At 38.6% G+C, this 19536-nt stretch overlaps 2 protein-coding genes across 5 annotated transcripts; one reads left to right on the forward strand and one right to left on the reverse strand.

The window, feature by feature from the left end:
- The first annotated feature begins 7015 nt into the window (after positions 1-7015).
- On the forward strand, positions 7016-15149 carry stx5a (syntaxin 5A). Of its 3 annotated transcripts, none has more exons than XM_019863390.1 (12): positions 7016-7099; positions 7690-7846; positions 8809-8879; positions 9829-9884; positions 9971-10041; positions 10157-10273; positions 10764-10820; positions 10907-10988; positions 12417-12503; positions 12653-12756; positions 13259-13380; positions 13954-15149. In XM_019863390.1, the coding sequence occupies exons 2-12, from the start codon at positions 7784-7786 to the stop codon at positions 14111-14113; spliced, it is 990 nt and encodes a 329-aa protein (XP_019718949.1). In that variant the 5' UTR covers positions 7016-7099; positions 7690-7783; the 3' UTR covers positions 14114-15149. The 3 variants fall into 3 exon arrangements, with proteins under 3 accessions (XP_019718949.1, XP_019718948.1, XP_019718950.1); XM_019863389.1 differs by having other exon boundaries at positions 7081-7166; XM_019863391.1 differs by lacking the exon at positions 12417-12503 and having other exon boundaries at positions 7081-7166.
- An 834-nt stretch (positions 15150-15983) lies between these two features.
- On the reverse strand, positions 15984-19525 carry LOC109511955 (protein RD3). Of its 2 annotated transcripts, XM_019863362.1 has the most exons (4): positions 19376-19525; positions 17685-17846; positions 17132-17451; positions 15984-16557 (listed from the first exon to the last, which is right to left on the reverse strand). In XM_019863362.1, the coding sequence occupies exons 3-4, from the start codon at positions 17449-17451 to the stop codon at positions 16176-16178; spliced, it is 702 nt and encodes a 233-aa protein (XP_019718921.1). In that variant the 5' UTR covers positions 17685-17846; positions 19376-19525; the 3' UTR covers positions 15984-16175. The 2 variants fall into 2 exon arrangements, with proteins under 2 accessions (XP_019718921.1, XP_019718920.1); XM_019863361.1 differs by lacking the exon at positions 19376-19525 and having other exon boundaries at positions 17685-18787.
- Positions 19526-19536: the final 11 nt, after the last annotated feature.

Below are 19536 nucleotides of genomic sequence, written 5' to 3' on the forward strand. Positions count from 1 at the left end.
TATTATGCATTTTTCTAATTTTATCACATTGCTTGAATGTCCCGTTTTGTTTGTCCACAATCTGTCCGCATAGTCAAGCCGGGTGGCCCAAATGTCTTGAGTCCAAATGGATATGTCTCACTCACACAAACCACAAAAGAGCAGTAATCGGTATGCATTAAAATAAGTTAATCACACAAAAAAAAAAGCAGTGAAAGGAAAAGGTGGGATCATGTCTTGTTCAGGGTATAACAGACCGCCGTTTACGGATGTTCTTTGGTATAAAAAGGACAAAGGAGGCCCCAAATGGGTTGTCAGTCAATGTGACAGGCCAAAGCTGGAGCTCTATACACATCACGCTCCAAAATCCGCAGCCGTATTGACGTGACGGACCAAAAGGCGGAGCTGTGTAGATTTTACGGACTAAAAGTCGGAGCTGTATTGAGATGACGGTCCAACAGCCGGAGCCAGATTGTTGTGACAGACCAAAACAGAAACCGTATAGACATGACAGACCATGACCAACGCTGTACTTGACGGTCAAAAGCCAGAGTCGGATTAATATGATGGGCCAAAACTGGAGCCGTATGGATGTTATGCACCAAAAGTTTCGAGTGCTGATTTTTTTTTTTTTTTTAAACAGGAACGTTTTTGTAGTCACAGTTTAGCCCTTTGCCTTCATTGAAAGTGTCAAAAGTACACAACCTAGCCTTGGGCACTCCGCCGTAAATGAATGACTGGGACTGCCTCAAGTAAAGACAAACTGCATGACAAATACCATATTTATACCTTTATGTCAAGTTAAAATCTCTGTCATTGCATCGATCACTACCTCTTTATCAGAACACATTAGTAACCTAACATTACATTCTTATCTTAACGCTTTTGCAAGTGTATTTATTAATAAGTACATGTTGGGTTTTTTTTGTTTTTCGTTTTTTTGGCTAACCTGACACCATGTGTTACGGAGGCCCCAGATATGAGATGGGGATTTTTTTTCTTGGCCACAAAATAATGCAACATGCGTACATTATGCCTATTTTGCGGCAAAACTATAATAATTCGTTGCCATGAAATACGGTCAATATAGTCTGCACATGAAAGACAAATTTTTAAGCAAATGCACCGCACATTCGCTACGAATAGCAATGCAGCTATTTGAGACGTCGGTTGCATTTCCATTAAATCCCCAGAATGAGGCTAAGCTCGTTATATCAATTTGGAGGAAAGTGTTCGGAAATACACTCTGATACGCTAACACCACACTGCGACTGGGTGCGTTCAGAGAGGTGGAGCGTACTCCCCTCCCATCAATTTCAGAACACAGCCCATTTGCTAAGCCATAGGAGCTTGTGCTTGAACTGTTTCCATCCAAACTGTCTGATGCTCTGGGCATCAGACAGTGTCCCCAGTTGAAGCAGCTAATGCAAGCTCTGGCACTCTTTTTTTGGTGCACTCTGAATAACCGAACGGAACATTTGAACAATGCTCTGAGTTTCTGATTGGCTGGATTGAAGCATTGCACGCTTGGGGCATATTTCCGAGCGCACCCTAGATTTTCATCGTGCTTTTAAAATTTTGGTTTGACCTTTATTTTGCTGGTATTTTAAACTTCTATTGTTTTCCCATTATAATAAGACCGATCAGACCTATCAGAATGAGGCTAATGGTTTAGCTTTACTTTTTACTGACTTAGCTGTAGCAGAACAAAAAAAAATAGATTTGATATTCCTTTAAAATTCTGGTTTAACCTTTATTTTTCCGATATTTGCAATGTTTGTGCTCCCATTAAATCCCGAGGGGTTAGGGTTTAGCTGTTTGCTAGCTGTACAGCACTGCTATATGCTAAGCTAGTGGTCACACTCATCATTCCACATTAGAGTTGCTGAACTCATTTATCACTTTAAATCCTTTTTAAATTATAATTTGTTAATATTTTTGAAATGTTTGGCCCCTGAATATCCAGAATGAGGCTGGCTGTTTAACTTTGCTTTATTCTAAACTAGCTATAACGTCTTAAAGGCTTTAGACTTTTATATTGCTCTTAAAATGCTGGTTCAACTTTTGTTCTGCGGCTATTTGAGGCTGATTGTTCTCCCACTAAATCCACAGAATGAGGCTGGATAGCTGTAGCAAAACTAGAGTAACTTTAATTTTTTCCCTTAAAAAAAATAAAATAAAATAAACACTTGCTCCATCACATACAACTTCCTCACTTACACTTTAGCGCAACAAAGCCAGATAGGCTCATGTGATATTTAAAGGTTTGTGCTCTATAAGTTTTCGTTCTATACAGCTCAATATCCGTCCATCCAGATTGCACTGTAGCAAAAAGCACATACAGTAGACAGTAAATGCTATCCTTGCAGAAAAACCACACACAACAAAAACATTCCAGTGGAAGGAGACGAGGTGCTGAGCTCTCAGGAACGCCAGTGGGGGTAGGGCATTTAGAAGTCTGGATGTTACTTGTTCATGTCTACAAATGATATTTTAATACTAAATCCAAGCAGGAACGAACATGTTTGACATTTAGGCATCACAACAGCTTGATCTATTCAAATAATGTCTGTATTTGTGTGCTTTGCATCTGCACAGTTGACTGTAAAGATAACCTTTGTCCAAATTATGTAGTGATGACCCTTACTAAACGTATATGACGTTTTATAGCCTCTTGTCTATGACATAGTGCATTCCGTAGCGCAGGGGTTCTCAAACTTTTTGGGTCCGAGGACCCTTAGAGGGGACATTTTTTTCCCCTTCATAATCCTAACACTAATTAAACATAATTAGCAGGAATTGAAATATCCTAATTAAATATAACAGGAGGGAGATGATTTTAACAAGCTAATGCACTTTGAGTTGCATTTTATTTGATGTATGAGAAGCGCTTTATAAATAAAGTTTGATTGATTGAGATTGCCACAGGAATTTTAAAAGTTGCCTATCGTAATGTTCCCCCAATTTATTTTTATATTTTCTTTCCAGAATGTTTTTAGGGAATATCATGAAAATAAAGTTCTAGTTCTTTAAGGAAAAAAAAAATGTAGTACTCTATACATATAACATATTTTGTTGGAATTCAAAGACGTCATTTTGTAAGGATAGTTGTATATATCAAAAGAAAGTTAAAATACTTAGATATTAAAGTCAGCATTTAATAAAGGAAGTCATACTTTTTCAAAGGAAGTTAAAAAAACTACTACTAGTTTTATTCTGGAAAATATGCCTTTGTTCTAAAAAACAAAAATAGGGCTATAACCTTGAAAAAAAAAGGTCTTTTTCCAGAAAAAAAAGAAGGACACCTTTTGTTCTTTAAAAAAATGTCTTTATTCATTCAGGGATGTCAAGTTTTATTTATTTATTTTTTAATTGGCCCAAAGCTAAGGTATGAAGAAGAAATCACTTTTTTATGTTTCCCTTTACCGGCGCGCCTGTATGTTATGCATTTTGTTGAATGATATGAGATTTAATTATTTATTGCAAATTATTTTTCGGACACTCAAGTGACAGCTCACAGACCCTCGTGGGGCCGGACACCCAAGTTTGAGAACCACTGCTTTAGCCATGTGTTGTGATTGCCGCTGCAGATACATTGTACTACTGTAGCCTGAACAACTCTTTTTTGCTGCTATACCATTTGTGCCCTTTAATAATGTCCTTGTAGAAAAACAAGACAGATTTATGTCATATTAGTCGAAATCATCAACTCCGTGTCCTCATATACAGTATACTGCATCCAATGTATTGGAAGTGATACAACCATCATGTTACAGATGTTATTAAAGGAAACGTCTTATTTTTCATACAAAGCTCTGGTGTTTGTCTCGTTTTACGGTGATGAAAGGCAAACAGGATTATTTTCATGACATCGTCACCCTGTGAGTTGGTGACAGGGAATCGTGTGCGTGTGTGTGAGTGTGTGTGTGTGTGTGTGTGTGTGTTTTGAGACGCAATATTGTTCCCTCTCTGCACCTTATCTGTTCTGCTGAGTCAGAAGCTGCTCGAGGACAAGCTGAATACTGTTACTGCCAATATGGACAGAAGCAAAATAGTTCAACTTTATTGACGCTTTATATGACGCTTTTGTACTTTGTTCATTTTCCCTTGCCTATTATTATTAATGACCAAGTAGACAAGTGACGTTAGAGAGAGGAGAGTAGCGTAGCTGCCAACCTATCTGTCTGTCTGCATGGAAGGGCATCATTCCAGTACTGTACTATATATAGCTGCTGGATGATGGAGACAGAGAGTGAAAGGGACAGAGTGAGTCATCCATCATGGGAGAGAAAAAAGAAGTCTCCATATCTCCCTTTTTTTAACCCAGCCTTGCACTGTTTTAAAACCAATGAAATGATATAATCATCACATAGACTGAGGGAAATAAGTATTTGATCTGATGCTGAATTTTCTGAGGCCACATGAACAGTCTTGGATGGTGGTTTACTGCAGTGTTTCCCATCCTTTACTAAGCAAGTATATGCAGTGGATACAAAAAGTCTACACACCCTTGTTCAAATGTCAGGTTTTGGTAATAACCTATCCCATTTCATTGAATTTTTAAAAATCTTTCTTTGGGAGAAGAAGTGCACAAAAATACAAACAACAACAAAAACAAACAGAAATAAGGTAGTTGCACAAGTGCGCACACCCTTTTAAAACTGGGATGTGGCTGTGTTTAGAATTAACAAATCACATTCAACCTCATGTCCAATGGGAGTCAGCACACACCTGCCACCATTTAAAGTGTAATTAAAAGTTGATTTTATTAACCCCAAGTAATTGTCAGCTTTTTTGTAGGATTTTCCTGACATTATTTAGTTTGTAGCAGAAGCCTGAAGGTTTTGTGCTAGCAACACTAACTGCTGTTTTGAATTGTTCATAATAACCAGTTCCGAATAAAGAAAAAAATTGATGCTGCCACCACCATGCTTCTCTGTAAGTATGGTGTTTTTTCCTTGGTGATGAGTGATGAGAAGTCTTTTGTTTGCCCCTAACATACTGTAGGGAGAAAAAAAAAGTTCAACCATACTTTCAGCGGACCATAACAGAATCTCCCAAACATGTGAGAACATGTGAAGAGAGGTGGTATAGAAAATGGATGGATAGAGGTTCGAATGTCTTGACAGTTTAGTTTAGGTTTTTTTTTGTCTGCCATATATGTATAAAAAACATGGTGAAGCAAAAGAGTCCCAGTAGATTTTTTTTTTATTCTGTGAAAAGGGTAAAATCCCATTTCCCATCCTTGCTGCCCGACCGCGAGAACTCAAGGTCGATGTCCTTCACCGGACCGTGACAGATGAGGCCCATGTTTGTGATGGAGATAATGCTGTTAGTTTGTTCTGTCAATTACAAAAAAAAAAAAAAAATGTCCTTTGTGCTCACATTCGACGTTTCCTGTTTGCTCAACCAGCGCTACGTACACATGTGCAGCTTCTGCTCACTGTTATCATTACATCACAAACTTCATTTCTCTCTCTTTGTAGCTCTTTCTCACACTCACATACACGCACACGCGCACACGCGCACACACACACACACACACACACACACACACACACACACACACACGCACACATTCACAGGAGCACTGATAGCATCAAACAACACGTACTTGTAGGCCAGATAACGCTAGGTACCTGCTTCAACACAGCTGCTACTACAAACCAGGGGAGGAAAATCATGGCTGGAGTATTTTAGCAAAATACAAGAGCAAGGTGGAAAAATACAGGCAGGAAAGCAACGAGGGCCAAGAGATGCACCAACACCAAAGCGGATGAGGGAGCCATGTGGCAGAATACACAAGTGAGAAAAGAGGTCCCTTGATACCCAAGATACAACAGTATGAGAAATGATCAGTTTCAATTTTTTTAGATATGTATAATGGTTATGGTAATAGTCAGAATATCTATTTTATAAAATGCATATAAACTTAAGTATTTGATACCCGACAACTCACCCGCAATTAAAGCTCCCATAAACTGTCTGGTGAACATGTGACCTACAACCTTGTGCAATCAACCAATTATGATGTTGTCTGATCTAAACTAGTCCTGTGTACTGTATAACACTTACCTGTTCGAGGAATCAATTTCTTACCTTTCAATCTCAAAACTGCCACAGGAAAGACTTAAACGCAGTCAAATGTTGTCAGGAAGGACAAATGGATTACAACACCATCAGTTAAAGGTTTGGTGAGATGACAACTCTTGGCACCTTTCTTACAATGGTCATGAGAACATGAAGGGAGCCTCAAAGTACATGATAAGACCTTTTTAAGGATCTGAAGGCAATTGGGAACAATATGTTTTGGATCTTTTGCTGCAAAAGGTACAGAAAGGTATACAGGTGAAGGGAAGCGTGGCTGACTGGCTCACGAGGGGGTCTTGGAGCTAAAACAGGTGAGGGCATATTTGTGGTCTAGGCGGGCATGCATGTTCAAGTTAAACAGAGGATGCAGGTACCAGTAGAAGACATCGGAGAGCCTACTGCTTGTTATCTTTCATTATATACATATGATTATATGTGCACGTACAGTACTTGGAGGTAAAAGACAGCAGCCAATCACAATTTTGAATCAGTCTACTTATTTCTCTTCTATCCATAGCAGATGTAAATGCTTCTCGTTTGGCTGCAAATTCAAATTTTAAATATCAGTCTGATCATTTGGATTATTTGTCAAAAAGTTCCAACATGCTGAAATTCCTCTGTAAAGTGTATAAAAAAAATCACTTTAATTTTTAACATCATTTTTTAAAAAATAGATTATTTATTTCTCGATAATATAATTTTATTTTTTTTGGACACATCTCTCCACAATTATTCATGATAATCTACAGGTATTGACTTTTTCCACAGACGCGTGAGTGTAAAAGTCTCTTCGTTTAAATGTAAATATATACATTCAGAATATATAACAGGAAAATGGACGTTGAGTCAACTGCGTGCCAGGTCACAAACTTTTTTGCCAATTATCGTTCCAACGCCACAAAAGGTAAATATGAATGTGGCGGACTCTGGTGGCAAAAACTTATCACTACGAGGGATTTTGACGTCATATTAAGTCAACGTGGCAGTGACGTCAAAACCGGAAATGCTCCGGATCGACACTTTAACCGAGGTTTGTCCACTTGTTACTTTTCCCCTTTCTCAGTAACTTCGAGAGGAAATGGTGTAGCGTTCACCAAGTGAGTCACATTTGATTCATGTTTACAATTTCACACGTGTTATTTAATCCTAATGGGACATATTTAGTCGAATTAGTACGAGCTTAAGCTAAATGGACTACTGTATACGAAACGACCTGTTAGCATTCTGATGCTAACGTTAGTCACAGCCGGCTAAACTGCGATCAGCTGTGACGCTCACGACGGCCTTCGAGTAGAGAGATTCGTACAGATGAATTATCACTTCGGAGTAATTTAAGCATTATGTATATCGCTGATTCGTATTTATTTTGTATTTTTGGTGTTGATCAACTCATCAAGATAGCTGCGAGCTAAAGGCCAAAGCTAAGCATTCGTAATCGGTTTTTAGTTTTTAGTCGGTCCGTGACGCATGGACACGTCTCATCACCAATGGAACGTCTTTGGAGCACATCGTTGTGTTGTTTTTTTGTTTTGTTTTATTTTATCTTGAGAATTTCGACGCTCCTGCCCCCGACCACCACCAGCATATAACCGGTTATTCTTTATTTGTTTGTGTCCGTAGACCAGTCCAACGACGAGGACGTTGCTGCTCTAAGGGGGCTATTAAGCCACCTACCTCGAAGCGGGCCGGTGTTGAGCGTTTTACCGGCGACAGGATGACGTGCCGCGATCGGACTATCGAGTTCCAGTCGGCCTGTAAATCTCTCCAAGGCAGACAGGTTGGTTCACCAAACGATTTTTAATGTATTTTGGACTGTACAGCCGCAGTGTTTATTCACTGTAACTTCTGGTTTTGGTTCCTTGTGAAAGTCCCTTTCCGCCTTGTTAAACTTGAGTTTACAAGAAGTGTTGAAGCCACACTCAAAAGATGAAAAAAAATTACACATTAATATCGAAACTAGCGATGTTTGATACGATTTGACTTACAACAGTATGAGTACTCAACTCTTCAGTAGTCAGCGATACCAAGTATTGATAGCACTAGTACTTTTGATGTATAAAATTTACACCCCCCCCAAAAAAAACTTATATTTCCCATTATAGCATTTTCCTTCAAAATTGTATGAAATAATAACGAATTTTTATTGTCTGTTGTTCCATGTGTTCATATAAAACGTTTGTGTGTTCTACACAAAATGTTTTATATGATATGTTTTATATGTTGGGTGAATAAATAATTAAATAACTAAAATAAAATGAAAGAAATAACCCAGTGACCAGAAAAAGTCCCAATCAAATTATGTGGTTTTACATCTTAATAGGCACCTGTCAGATATGTGCCATTATTTCCTGATCATTTAACGGCCACAAGAGGGCGCCCGACATGAGTATCGATACCTTGAAACAATGCCAGGTATCAATCAGTCTGATACCCATAACTGATATCGGTACTCACCTAGCCCTAATTAGAACTGTATCTTAAATAATTTTTCCAAATTGAAATGAATGGGAATGCTGTTATTCAGTTACCGCTCTCCGGTAAACATCAACAAAAAATCATGTAACTTTTTCTCCCTCCTTTAAATAAATAAGAACGGTCCTTATGTGTGTTAGCATTAAGTTGAGTTTGTTTGGTTTGGACATATGCGGCCTTTCTACTTGGAGCTAATTGTTTCAGTCCATCTGTGATGAACATACTGTATGTTCTTTTCACTGTTGTCTCGCTTTGTGTTTTTGATAGAATGGAGTGCAGCCCATGAAACCAGCTCTCAACGCTCTCAGGCAGCGCAGTGACTTTACAGTCATGGCTAAGTAAGTTGATCACTTTTGGCTGGTTCAAAATGCGCCTTTCCTGTTTTTTAAGGGGGTAGTTGGTGACATCATGTGGGGGAGTATTTCAGATACACTGGAAAGAAAACAAAAATTACGTTGGGCTATAAACGCCATCATTATGATGTTTTTTTTCCTGTGCTGACTTTTTTTTTCCGTGCTGACTTTTTTTCCATCATCCAACATTTTTATTTATTTATTTTTACAAATATTTAATGACATTCCCAGATTAATATGTGAACTTTTTCTGGGTGTTATATCTTGTTTGTCATTCCTTATGGAACGATTTAACCTAAGGTGCAAAAAGTGTGCACAGAGCAATAAAATGATCAATGAGGATTGATCAGTTTAAGTGGATAAAACTCAAAATATTGAATATTTGATATCACAAAAGCAGGAACATGTTGATTTAATTTAATTCATTTGTAAGAATGTATCCTGGCCTAGGGTTGGGCCAGTCTCAGAGAACTTTGGCTGGCCCGACAAAGTGTGCCTATTTATTTAAAAAATAAAAAACACTGTCGTGAGCACAGTCGTAAATATACTAGTAAAATGGTATTGAGGAAAATGTCGTGCATGTTATATAGTTAATTTTGTTTTATTGTTTACAGCTGTAATTGGGTAAAAATAAAGTAATATATTTGAGAGAAAGAGGTATAATTTTGAGATGATGGTCGCAATTTTGAAAGTAGTCTATTGAGAAAAAAGTGGTTTGGTTGGCTTTATATTCATAATATTAGTAAAGTTGTATCCAAAATTAAAATTTATTTTTCACTTATGTTTTGGAAAACATGACTTTATTGATGTGACATATCAATTTTTTTTGTGTGCCCAGAAATGTCCTTCGTGGCGATATCAAGTCACGATTGATTGATTGATTTTTTTATTTTATTTTATTTTTTTATTTTATTAATTTATTTTCCCCTTGCAGGAGAATTGGAAAAGACCTGAGCAATACATTTGCCAAGTTGGAAAAGCTAACAATTTGTAAGCTACCTTCATTGCATTCCTATCTATTATTTATTATAATTATTATGTATTTACCGATATTTCATATTGTTTTTGGTTTGCAGTGGCCAAAAGAAAATCGCTATTTGATGACAAGGCAGTGGAGATTGAGGAGCTCACGTATATCATTAAACAAGTTAGTGATCTATGCTTGTAGTGTGTGTGTGTGTGTGTGTGTGTGTGTGTGTGTGTGTGTGTGTATTTCATTTGTAATGAGGTGTTATTTCACAAATTTTGTTTGCATTTTGTAGGACATTAACAGCCTAAACAAACAGATAGCACAGCTGCAGGACTTGATCAGGTCACGTGGAGCACCGGGCGGCAAACACATCCAAACCCATTCCAACACCATTGTGGTGTCCCTACAGGTAACACACACACATATATATGGAACATACATGCTAATACAATCACACAAAACGCACACACTAATACTTACTATTAATCGTTACATTTATTACAGTGTGGGAATCAAAACGCAAAACAAGCGCTTTCCATTTTGTTTAAATGGGAACACAATTGAATGACATAAATTGTAAAAATAAATAAAGGGAAATCTAATAATGAAATCTTAAAAAAATACATCAGTGAATAAAATAAAATGTTTCCATGGGGTATTTTATTTAATAAATAAAATTTATGGGGTATTTTAATAAAAATGCCCCATAGAAACAATCCATATATTTATAATTTATAATATTTGTTTTCTTTATAATTGAAATCCGCTCTCCCCCCCCTCATTGAATTTATCAAATGCATGCTGCACACTCTTAGTTTTACTTCTATGCACGCACTTGTCCTTTTTATCGCACCCAGTGTTTTCTCTATTTAACATATTTTTGTTTTTCTCCTCACCAGTCCAAACTGGCCTCAATGTCCAATGACTTCAAGTCAGTCCTAGAAGTTAGAACAGAGGTAAGTTGAGGCTTGTGCTCCGGTCGCACGAGGCATCACAAGCAATGTGAGGCATATTTATCACATTCCTCGTGGTTTGCGTGCAGAATCTGAAGCAGCAGCGCAGCAGGAGAGAGCAGTTCTCCCAACCTCCTTCCTCATCCTCCCCACTCATGGCCAATAATTTCAGTGAGTTTGCTCCTGGTTTTTTTTTCTCCCTCCCACACTAATACTCACCCAAAGATCATATGCTCCTGCTCATTCTATGTCAGGGGTGGCCAAATTGGAATGCTCAAGAGCATCATTAGATTTTTAGAATGGACATGTAGGGTAGGTAGAACATTTTTTCATAGAAAAATAAAAGGTTCGCGACTGTCATCAGCTAACCTCAGTGGCATCCCGAAATTAGATTTTCAAACAACGCAGACATCAGACTTCCTTGACATCAATAACGTCTCGCTTAGTTTATTGGCAAAAGTCCTTGAAGAGACTTTACAAAGTCTCCACAAGGGGGGAGAATGCCCCATATAAAGCCTAGTGATATACATACCATGATGCCAATAGAATTTTTTTTTCTTTGACCCGTTGCATCACCTTCCATATCAAAAACCACGACTGACTGCTTATATCCTGATCCAGTTGTGCTACTTGAGAGCATTAAAATGATTGTCCCTCTTTATTGTGCAAGTCTTCCCAAAGATCTGCTGCTGTTACATGCATTGCACTCATCAAGCCAATTTGAAAGAATAAATCATGCTTGCTCTTGATCAGTTTTCCAAAAGTGAAAACGCATCCATCGGTTTCTATTCTATTCCTAGAAATTTTTGTGCTGTCTAAGAGCGAACTTTCTTTGGCCCTGCTAGTGAAATGCTTGTGGCCTTCATTTCTCAAGTGATATGCTTTCTGGAAATAGTCTCCGTTAGAAGACCCTGTAGTTGAATTCACTCTAAAAGTAAATGATTTATTTTGTAGGCACTACAAGGTGATTAACCAGTATTTTGCACCAAAGCATCCAATATCTTGAGGGTTTAAGGGGCTCATGACAGTTTACCATTTTTTAAAGAATCAATTTTTTCAACCACTAAAACAATTTTTGGGGGTCTTCGTAAATCACGGTAAGTAGCCGTTCCAACCAAGACACAGATATGTGCCATTTTTTTCCTTCTTTTTTGGGGAGGGAAATACGAAAACTAATCATTTATTGTTAAAATATAATTTGGTTAAAGAGCTTCGACATTCTGCTCCATAAACAATTACAGAAACAACATATTTTGGGTAATTGTGGATGCTTATAAACTTGGCATTGGCTACTGGTCTAATACAGTCATCAACCACTGTAGGTGATGTAGCAGTCTGGACCATTATTGTAATGTACCGGTACACCATTTTTCAATAGCCTCTTTCAAAGGGGCAGATATGAGTCATTTCTAAGACTGACTGTGTGACTAGATTTTAAATCTAAACATATCTGCAGTGCTATTTCGGGCTGCAAAGTCCTTGAAATGCCACAGGGACCTGCAACGCATTTGAGTTTTAGTGCTTGAGGTAAAAGCCAGCTATGAATGACTCTCCCTGTATTTGGTCCTCTAGTAATGCAAAAATGAAAACATATTTTAGGGAGCCGCAAAAAAGGGGCCCAGGAGCCGCATGCAGCTCGCGAGCCGCGCAATGACTACCAGGGCTTTACAACCTCAAATGTAAAAGGTATTTCCCTGGACCGCTTGCCTTTCTCAGCGTTTATATCATAACAAGCCCGCCCCTGCATTCTACTTTGCTTGCCTGCCTCTGCGTGTGCGCGAATGTGAGCGCTTTGAACCCGTGTCTTGTCTTTTTTTGCGCTCTCCTCCCCGCAGAGAGTTCGGTCCTGATGCAGGACGAGTCCCGGAGTCTAGGCGATGTGGCCATCGACATGGACTCTCAATCCAACCCCCTCCAGCTCCAGCTCATCGATGAGCAGGTTGGTTATTGTCACACCAAGAGGGCTTTGTAGTTAAATTATCTGACACATATGAAGCAACTTTGCATGATCTAGCATATACGACTATTTCACACTGGCACAAACTGATGTGACGTCACAGTTAGGCCTACGAATCTGCACATGAGCACTTTACCTTAACAATATTAAGTCATTTAACTCACTTTGGACAGTTACGCACAATGATCACTGTTAAGGCAATGCAGGCAAATTCCAGTTTGACAAACTTTCGGCTTGCCTTTTCCTGTGCACGAGGTCCTATCAAGGACATCTTAAAAAAAAAGACAAAACACAACTAAAATTGATTACATGTGACCATACTTGTTGAAATACTGTAATGTGATATTGTGTTTGTGGAATATGAAATAAGCAGAAAACTGCACCTGTTTTTATCTCACGAGGCAGTCATTTTGCGACGTGCTGTCGACTGAATTTAACATCACAGTGCCTAAGGGCTCGTGTAACAACCACGTTGTTTGCTTAGGACTCGTACATTCAGAGCCGTGCAGACACCATGCAGAACATCGAGAGCACCATCGTTGAACTGGGCTCCATATTCCAGCAGCTGGCACACATGGTCAAAGAGCAGGAGGAGACCATTGAGAGGTTAGTCAAAGACACCCACACAACTTTCAGATGGCTTTCGATGAGTGGCAGGGGTACACCAGCCTTCAATGAACCTCACATGGGCACATGACCTTTTGAGAGAAATGATCCAGGAAAGTTCTGTTTTTCCACCCACAGAGGGTTTAAGAATCGATTTGAAGATGACCTCAACTTTTGAGGAAGACCCGATAAACCCCTTTTGCACCATGTTGCTTCAAAAATGATTAAGACTCATTAAATATTTGTCATTTTTCCACTGCATACTCACATTGGGTCCCCACCCCCAGTTAACTAGATTATTTTTCTCAGTACATTAGGGAAAATATTTTGGAAAATTAATTTTTCCACCACAAAGAATAAACTTGTCTAACTGAAGAAAACAATTGCATTGAGAATCAAACCCAGAAACTTTTTTTTGTGAGGCAAGCAGACTTAAAAAGCCCGACATTAGATACACATTAAATATTTCTTTCCACGAGCTGCCCAATTTGCGTCCCTAGCCACCTATTTCTTTTTTCCTTAGTAACTGCAACATTCAGAACATTTATTGAAAATAATGGACCTTTTTCTCAGGATCGACTCAAACGTGGAGGACACGCAGCTGAACGTGGAGGCGGCGCACTCAGAGATCCTCAAGTACTTCCAGTCGGTGTCGTCCAACCGTTGGCTGATGATCAAGATCTTTCTTGTCCTGGTGGTCTTCTTCATCATCTTTGTAGTCTTCTTCGCCTGAGGAAGAAAGAACAGGAAACGCAGCGGGAAAAAGGCAGACATTTTGTGAAAAACGGACCTTCAAACTGAGGCTTGGAAATCCCACGGAAGGAATGCAGACTTTTAATTGTATGGAGGATTGTAGATAGCTTTTTCCACATGACAGCACGGAAGAAGTTATCTTATAGCCCCATTTTTTTTGCAGCGAGTGAATTGAAAGTTATCCTGAATTCTACTTTGACCAATGATCCATTGTTTATGGCTATAATTTAATGGTTTGATTCTGCAAACTGTCTTTTAATTTTGTTTTTGTTTTTTGTCCTTAAGTGATAGTTCAAAGGCAAACTGCAAGCATGCTTCTAGGATCATGAATTACAGCTACAACCTTGTAGTATTGAAGTGAACTTTTTTTTTTTTTTTTTGCCAAATGTAAGCGAGCACATCTGCGGTCCCAGAAGAACTTTGCCAACTGAAGCCAGAGCTGGTCCAAAGTGCTCAAGACAGCTTACTTAACAAATAGATTTAAAATAAAACTTCTTTCAAAATGGTTTCCCTGTTGGACATCAGCGCTTGTGAAGGGTTTTGTTTTTGACCCAGAAGTGACTGGACGTCCTTTTGCACACGCGCACACACCCTTTTGAATCCTCACAGTGTACAGGATTTAATTTGAATGACCAGTTTTTAAGAAGAAACAACATTCTGTCACTTTATTTCCCCCCCTGTATATTTTCTTTTTATCTGACTGCCTTGCCTTTTGTGTACAAAGTGCAGATAGTTATGAATGGTGTATTGGTGAGAAAATGCATATTAATAAAACAATAATAAGGTGCTGGCACTGATGGGATTTTCTTTTGGGCTAAGAGGATTAGTGAGCTTTGATAAATTACCACACTTGTGTATCATTTCATTGGTCATAAAATTCACCGGACAAATATGAAACGGTTTTATTCATTTGGTAACAAAAAGCTGATTTATTCACACAGAAGTGATTACACTGAATTGCAGGCAAGGTTACTCATAGTACACAGCAAAATGTCATCTCGGGTTTCTATTTAAAACCACAACATTGGTACATTCTCATACAACATAATTTGTTTTGGTATTATTGCATTTGTTGTAACAGTACTGTGTACCTAATGAAGTGTTTTTTGTTTTTTTTAAATCAGCCATGTATTTATAATTGTAGCTATTAAAATTGTCTTAGATACTGAATGTTATAAATATGTAATATGAGTCCTTGTACATATTTTACATTTGTTCTAAAATGTTATTGTATACACAGTGTCGCATTGTGTACCGGTATATGTCATCCATTTTACTATATATATAGATTGCAGTTAGGTTATTTTAAATTGAACTAAGGCAAGTGTTTTATTCATCTATTATAATTTATCTTGGATATTTTGTATTTTATATCAGTATACTGTATATACATATGTATTTTATTCTTTATTTCTCCATATATCTTCGGTACCATTTATTCACTTAAATGTAACAAAACAAACAGCTTTTTAACTGACGAAACCAAGGGTCACCAACCTTTTTGAAATTCAAGAGCTATACTTCTTGGCTACTGATTAGCGCCATGGGTGGTCAATTTGAAAAAGAAATTGCAAAATTACCTTTGAATCAGAAATGGCTTTGTGTGTCTCTAAATCTATTTTTGATGCTGATTTTTATTTTTTAAGTCTTTGCTTTTTTTCTTTTATATCAGGTTTTGAGACATTTTCATTTTTATTGGACATGTGAAAGCTTGCACAATACAGATTTCACCATGTGTTGTCATTTAAATTAATAAATATGACTAAATACTTTACTGAATTACATATATTATTCTTATTATATCATTATGAAAACCCGATGTGTTAGAGAAGAAATGAGGGCAGATTCAGTCAGCCCCAAAATCATCTGGAAAAGTTTACTTAAATCTTTGAAAATCTATTTCTTCACAAATGTCGAGAGTCCAACGTACCCTCATGTGTTTACAATACTTTGACCCTACCCTGCCTACTTTATGTTTGATCCTTTCTTCTCCATCCTACAGCACCCTTCCACCTTTATCATCTTCATCAACTTCATCATCCTCATCCTTCCGCACTTTGTTCCAAAGGTGCGATGTCCGGCATGCTCCTACTCCTCCCTTTCCTGGCGCGAGCCCTGATGGCCTCTTCCTCCCTTTCCTCTCCGTCATCTTCCTCCTCCCGCTCCTCATCTGTCCAATCCACCTGTTGCTGCAGGTCGGCCCTGGAACCCCTCGGGCCGCTCCCCATTGAGAAGTAGCCCGTTCGGAACTTGCTGCGGAATGTGACGAAGGAGAGGCTCTTGCTGCGCTGCTGCTTCATCAGCATATTGTGTTGCACTCCTTCTCCTCCTGTGATTTCTTCCAGGCAGTCGTGCAGCGCCGAGCGAAACAAACGCGGAACCTCGTAGACTTCCGGCTCCATCTTGGACACCAGCCTCCTGAACCTGAAACAAGGAAATGGTTCAGCCTTTTCGTCTGTTAGCTTAATGCTAATACTAATTAGCACCAGTGTTCCGGTGCTTTAACCCTTTAATCAACAACACATTAAACACAAACGATAAATTGTCGACTCACAATATAACAGTACTCATGGTCATATATTCTTTATTATCTGCATAGAAAGACTAAAGTTAGTGCTGTACTGATAAGATGGGTGAGGAGCTGAAACATTTCAATAAGGGTCCGACCGATATTATTGTTTTAGGCTATTTAGCAGAGTAGAATTCCAATAACCGATTAATCTGATGTGCAGTGACTTTTTTAATCTACATCAAAAATACATTACGTGACACATAAAGCCATCTCTGAATTACATTTTCCATTGACCAACGTAATGGACAGATTAATCAGTCATAAAATAATCATTCCGTAAACATAAACATAAATGAGTTAGAAAGGGAATTTCAAACATTTTTCAGGAAGCGTAAAGTACTCACATTATTTATTTTTTTCTTTTCACAACAGGGCTCTGTCCCAATCACCAGCAACTAGCGAATACCGTTGACCTCTATCTCTCACCTGACAATGACGGGACCGCACTGTGAGGGTGGCACCTTGGCACAGAGGTCCTGCAACTCTAGCAGGTCATTGGGCGCCAACTGGTAAGGTTGTGGGTTGGGTGCGCTGGCCAACCAACTGTAGTCTGCCGCTGCAGACGAACTGCAACTGCTGCTGCGGCGTCGACGCTGGCACTGGGCGGCCCGTTCCAAGCAGATGCGCTCAGTGCGCTTCACCATGGCGCCCAGCTCCAGCATCAGTGTGTTGGTGACCAGTTCTTCACTGGTGCGATGGCCTGGCACTTTGGGTTCCAAGGAGAAGATGGCTGACCAAGGAAACATCTGGAAAAGATGTTTCAGGGGAAGAATTTTCAGTCTTTTCATGTGTATATGTGTGTGGATATCTCTCTCTCTCTCTCTCTCTCTCTCTCTCTCTCTCTCTCTCTCTCTCACTCTTTCTCTCTCTCTCTCAGAGAGAGCGAGAGAGATAGCCTTTGGTATTAGAAAGTTGTATTCTAAAAAGACAAATGGATGAGAGTGTAAAATAGAATAATAATTCATTGGCCTCCTCTTACTTCGCATTCACCAACCTGCCAATCCTAACACAGCGTTCCTGACAGCTCCACTCGCTAGTAGCACGATGGCCCGCAGGCTTCCATGAAGCTCCTTGGCCCGACTGCCTCACTCCCGCTATCAGTGTGCGAGTTTGAGGATTGACAATGGACAGAATGGTAATCCTGATGGGAGAAAGAGTGGATGAGATGAGCTTAGGCGTGCCGCACGCACACAGTTGAGGTTTTGGATGAGTGAGAACACACTTTTGGAGGAGTTCACTCTCTATTCACAATCTATTTGTTCGACTGAAAAGAAATCAGCATTCTTCTACAGTATAAAAACAAAACAGAGCAGGGTGGTTCCTCTCTTGGTGGAACCCAACGTTCTGTAATACTGTACATTATTTATTGTCAAAATATCGTATCAGAAACTGAATGATAAAGAACACACCAGACATTCATGACAAATCACCTATTGGGGCCAACCTGCAGATTTGGAAAATCTTGTCTTCAACATGATGAAAATTGGTAGACTCTTATGTAATCGCCCCTCACACACACACTCACACACAAGCACCGGGTTCGACTATATGGTGTAGCTTCTGGGTCGTCCCCTGGCGTTTCACACCACTCAGCACTGAGTCACCAAATCCCAGATTACACTGCAATCCACAGCCGATCTGGAATACTATTGAAGGTGTGCCATGGTGATTGAAATCTCATTAAACCTCAAAATTGTAAGGCAGACATGCTTTATATGCTGCAGAAATGACAATAGGGTATTTTATTCTGTACTGTATTATTGTAGTGTAATTAAAACAATACATGTAATGAGGATTTATCAATGCAGTAACGTATATCTATTGTGTATATCAATGTATAGATTCCACCACTACCACACCCTTAGTACTTATTTATGACCCGACTTAACTTTTCATTTTTTATTTATGTTGTATAAAGTTTTCTGAATCTCAATAATCACTAGGCCCTGTGCTCCACTCAACCTTATTTCCAGAACACTTAAAAGGCAAGGGAGCTTTATTTATAAAGCACACTTCATAAACAAGGTAACTAAATATGTTTCACAAAATTCACATTAAAAAAACATTTGAAAGCATTTACAATCAAAATAATTTAGGACATTTAAAAGCATTGTAAAAAAATAAAAAAGTAGTTTACTAAAATTATAAAAAGAATGTACAGGGAAATAACAACATTTTGTAAAAAAATATATTTTTTAATGCTTTAAAAGACCTTAATCTTTTTTGGGGGGTATAATTTCAGATTTCAACGCATTTATACTTGGAGGGGGAAAAAACAACTGCAGCTGTAACAAAGCGTCATACATAATAAGGATTGAACATAAATGTGACAATAAAATCATAATAATAACTTAACAATAATAAAACAAAAGTGAATAAATTAGTTGCCATTTTCTAATAAACATGCACAGTACTTTTTTAAAAACAAACTCTTATCTCCTGACCTGATTTTAGCCGCCTGCTATTCCACCAGCAGCCTCCTGGAGGTCTCAAATTGTATAGGTGGATGAGTTTGTGGTTGTACTCCCCAGAACAGGGAGAATAATTCTTACATTATTGAATTTGGTATATTTAGCTGTTTACTTAATTATCAATGTATTTCCAATTTCAAAAGAGGTGTGATTGTTATCCTTGATGCTAAATAAAGTTTTACTTTTGAACTGCCCTTACAAAGATGGCGTCTCAGATTTGTTTACGCTTCCCGTTTCCGGGTTGCGTCACGATGACGACACGTCTTCGCCATACCGTCAGTTGGCGTATGATAACAATAAACAACCCCTGAAACCAAGAGAAAGACACCAACCACCAGGACCTGTCGCTCCATTGCGACC

Source organism: Hippocampus comes, unplaced genomic scaffold, assembly GCF_001891065.2.
Source record: "Hippocampus comes isolate QL1 unplaced genomic scaffold, H_comes_QL1_v1.1 scaffold381, whole genome shotgun sequence".
In the NCBI taxonomy this organism is placed as follows: Eukaryota; Metazoa; Chordata; class Actinopteri; order Syngnathiformes; family Syngnathidae; genus Hippocampus; species Hippocampus comes.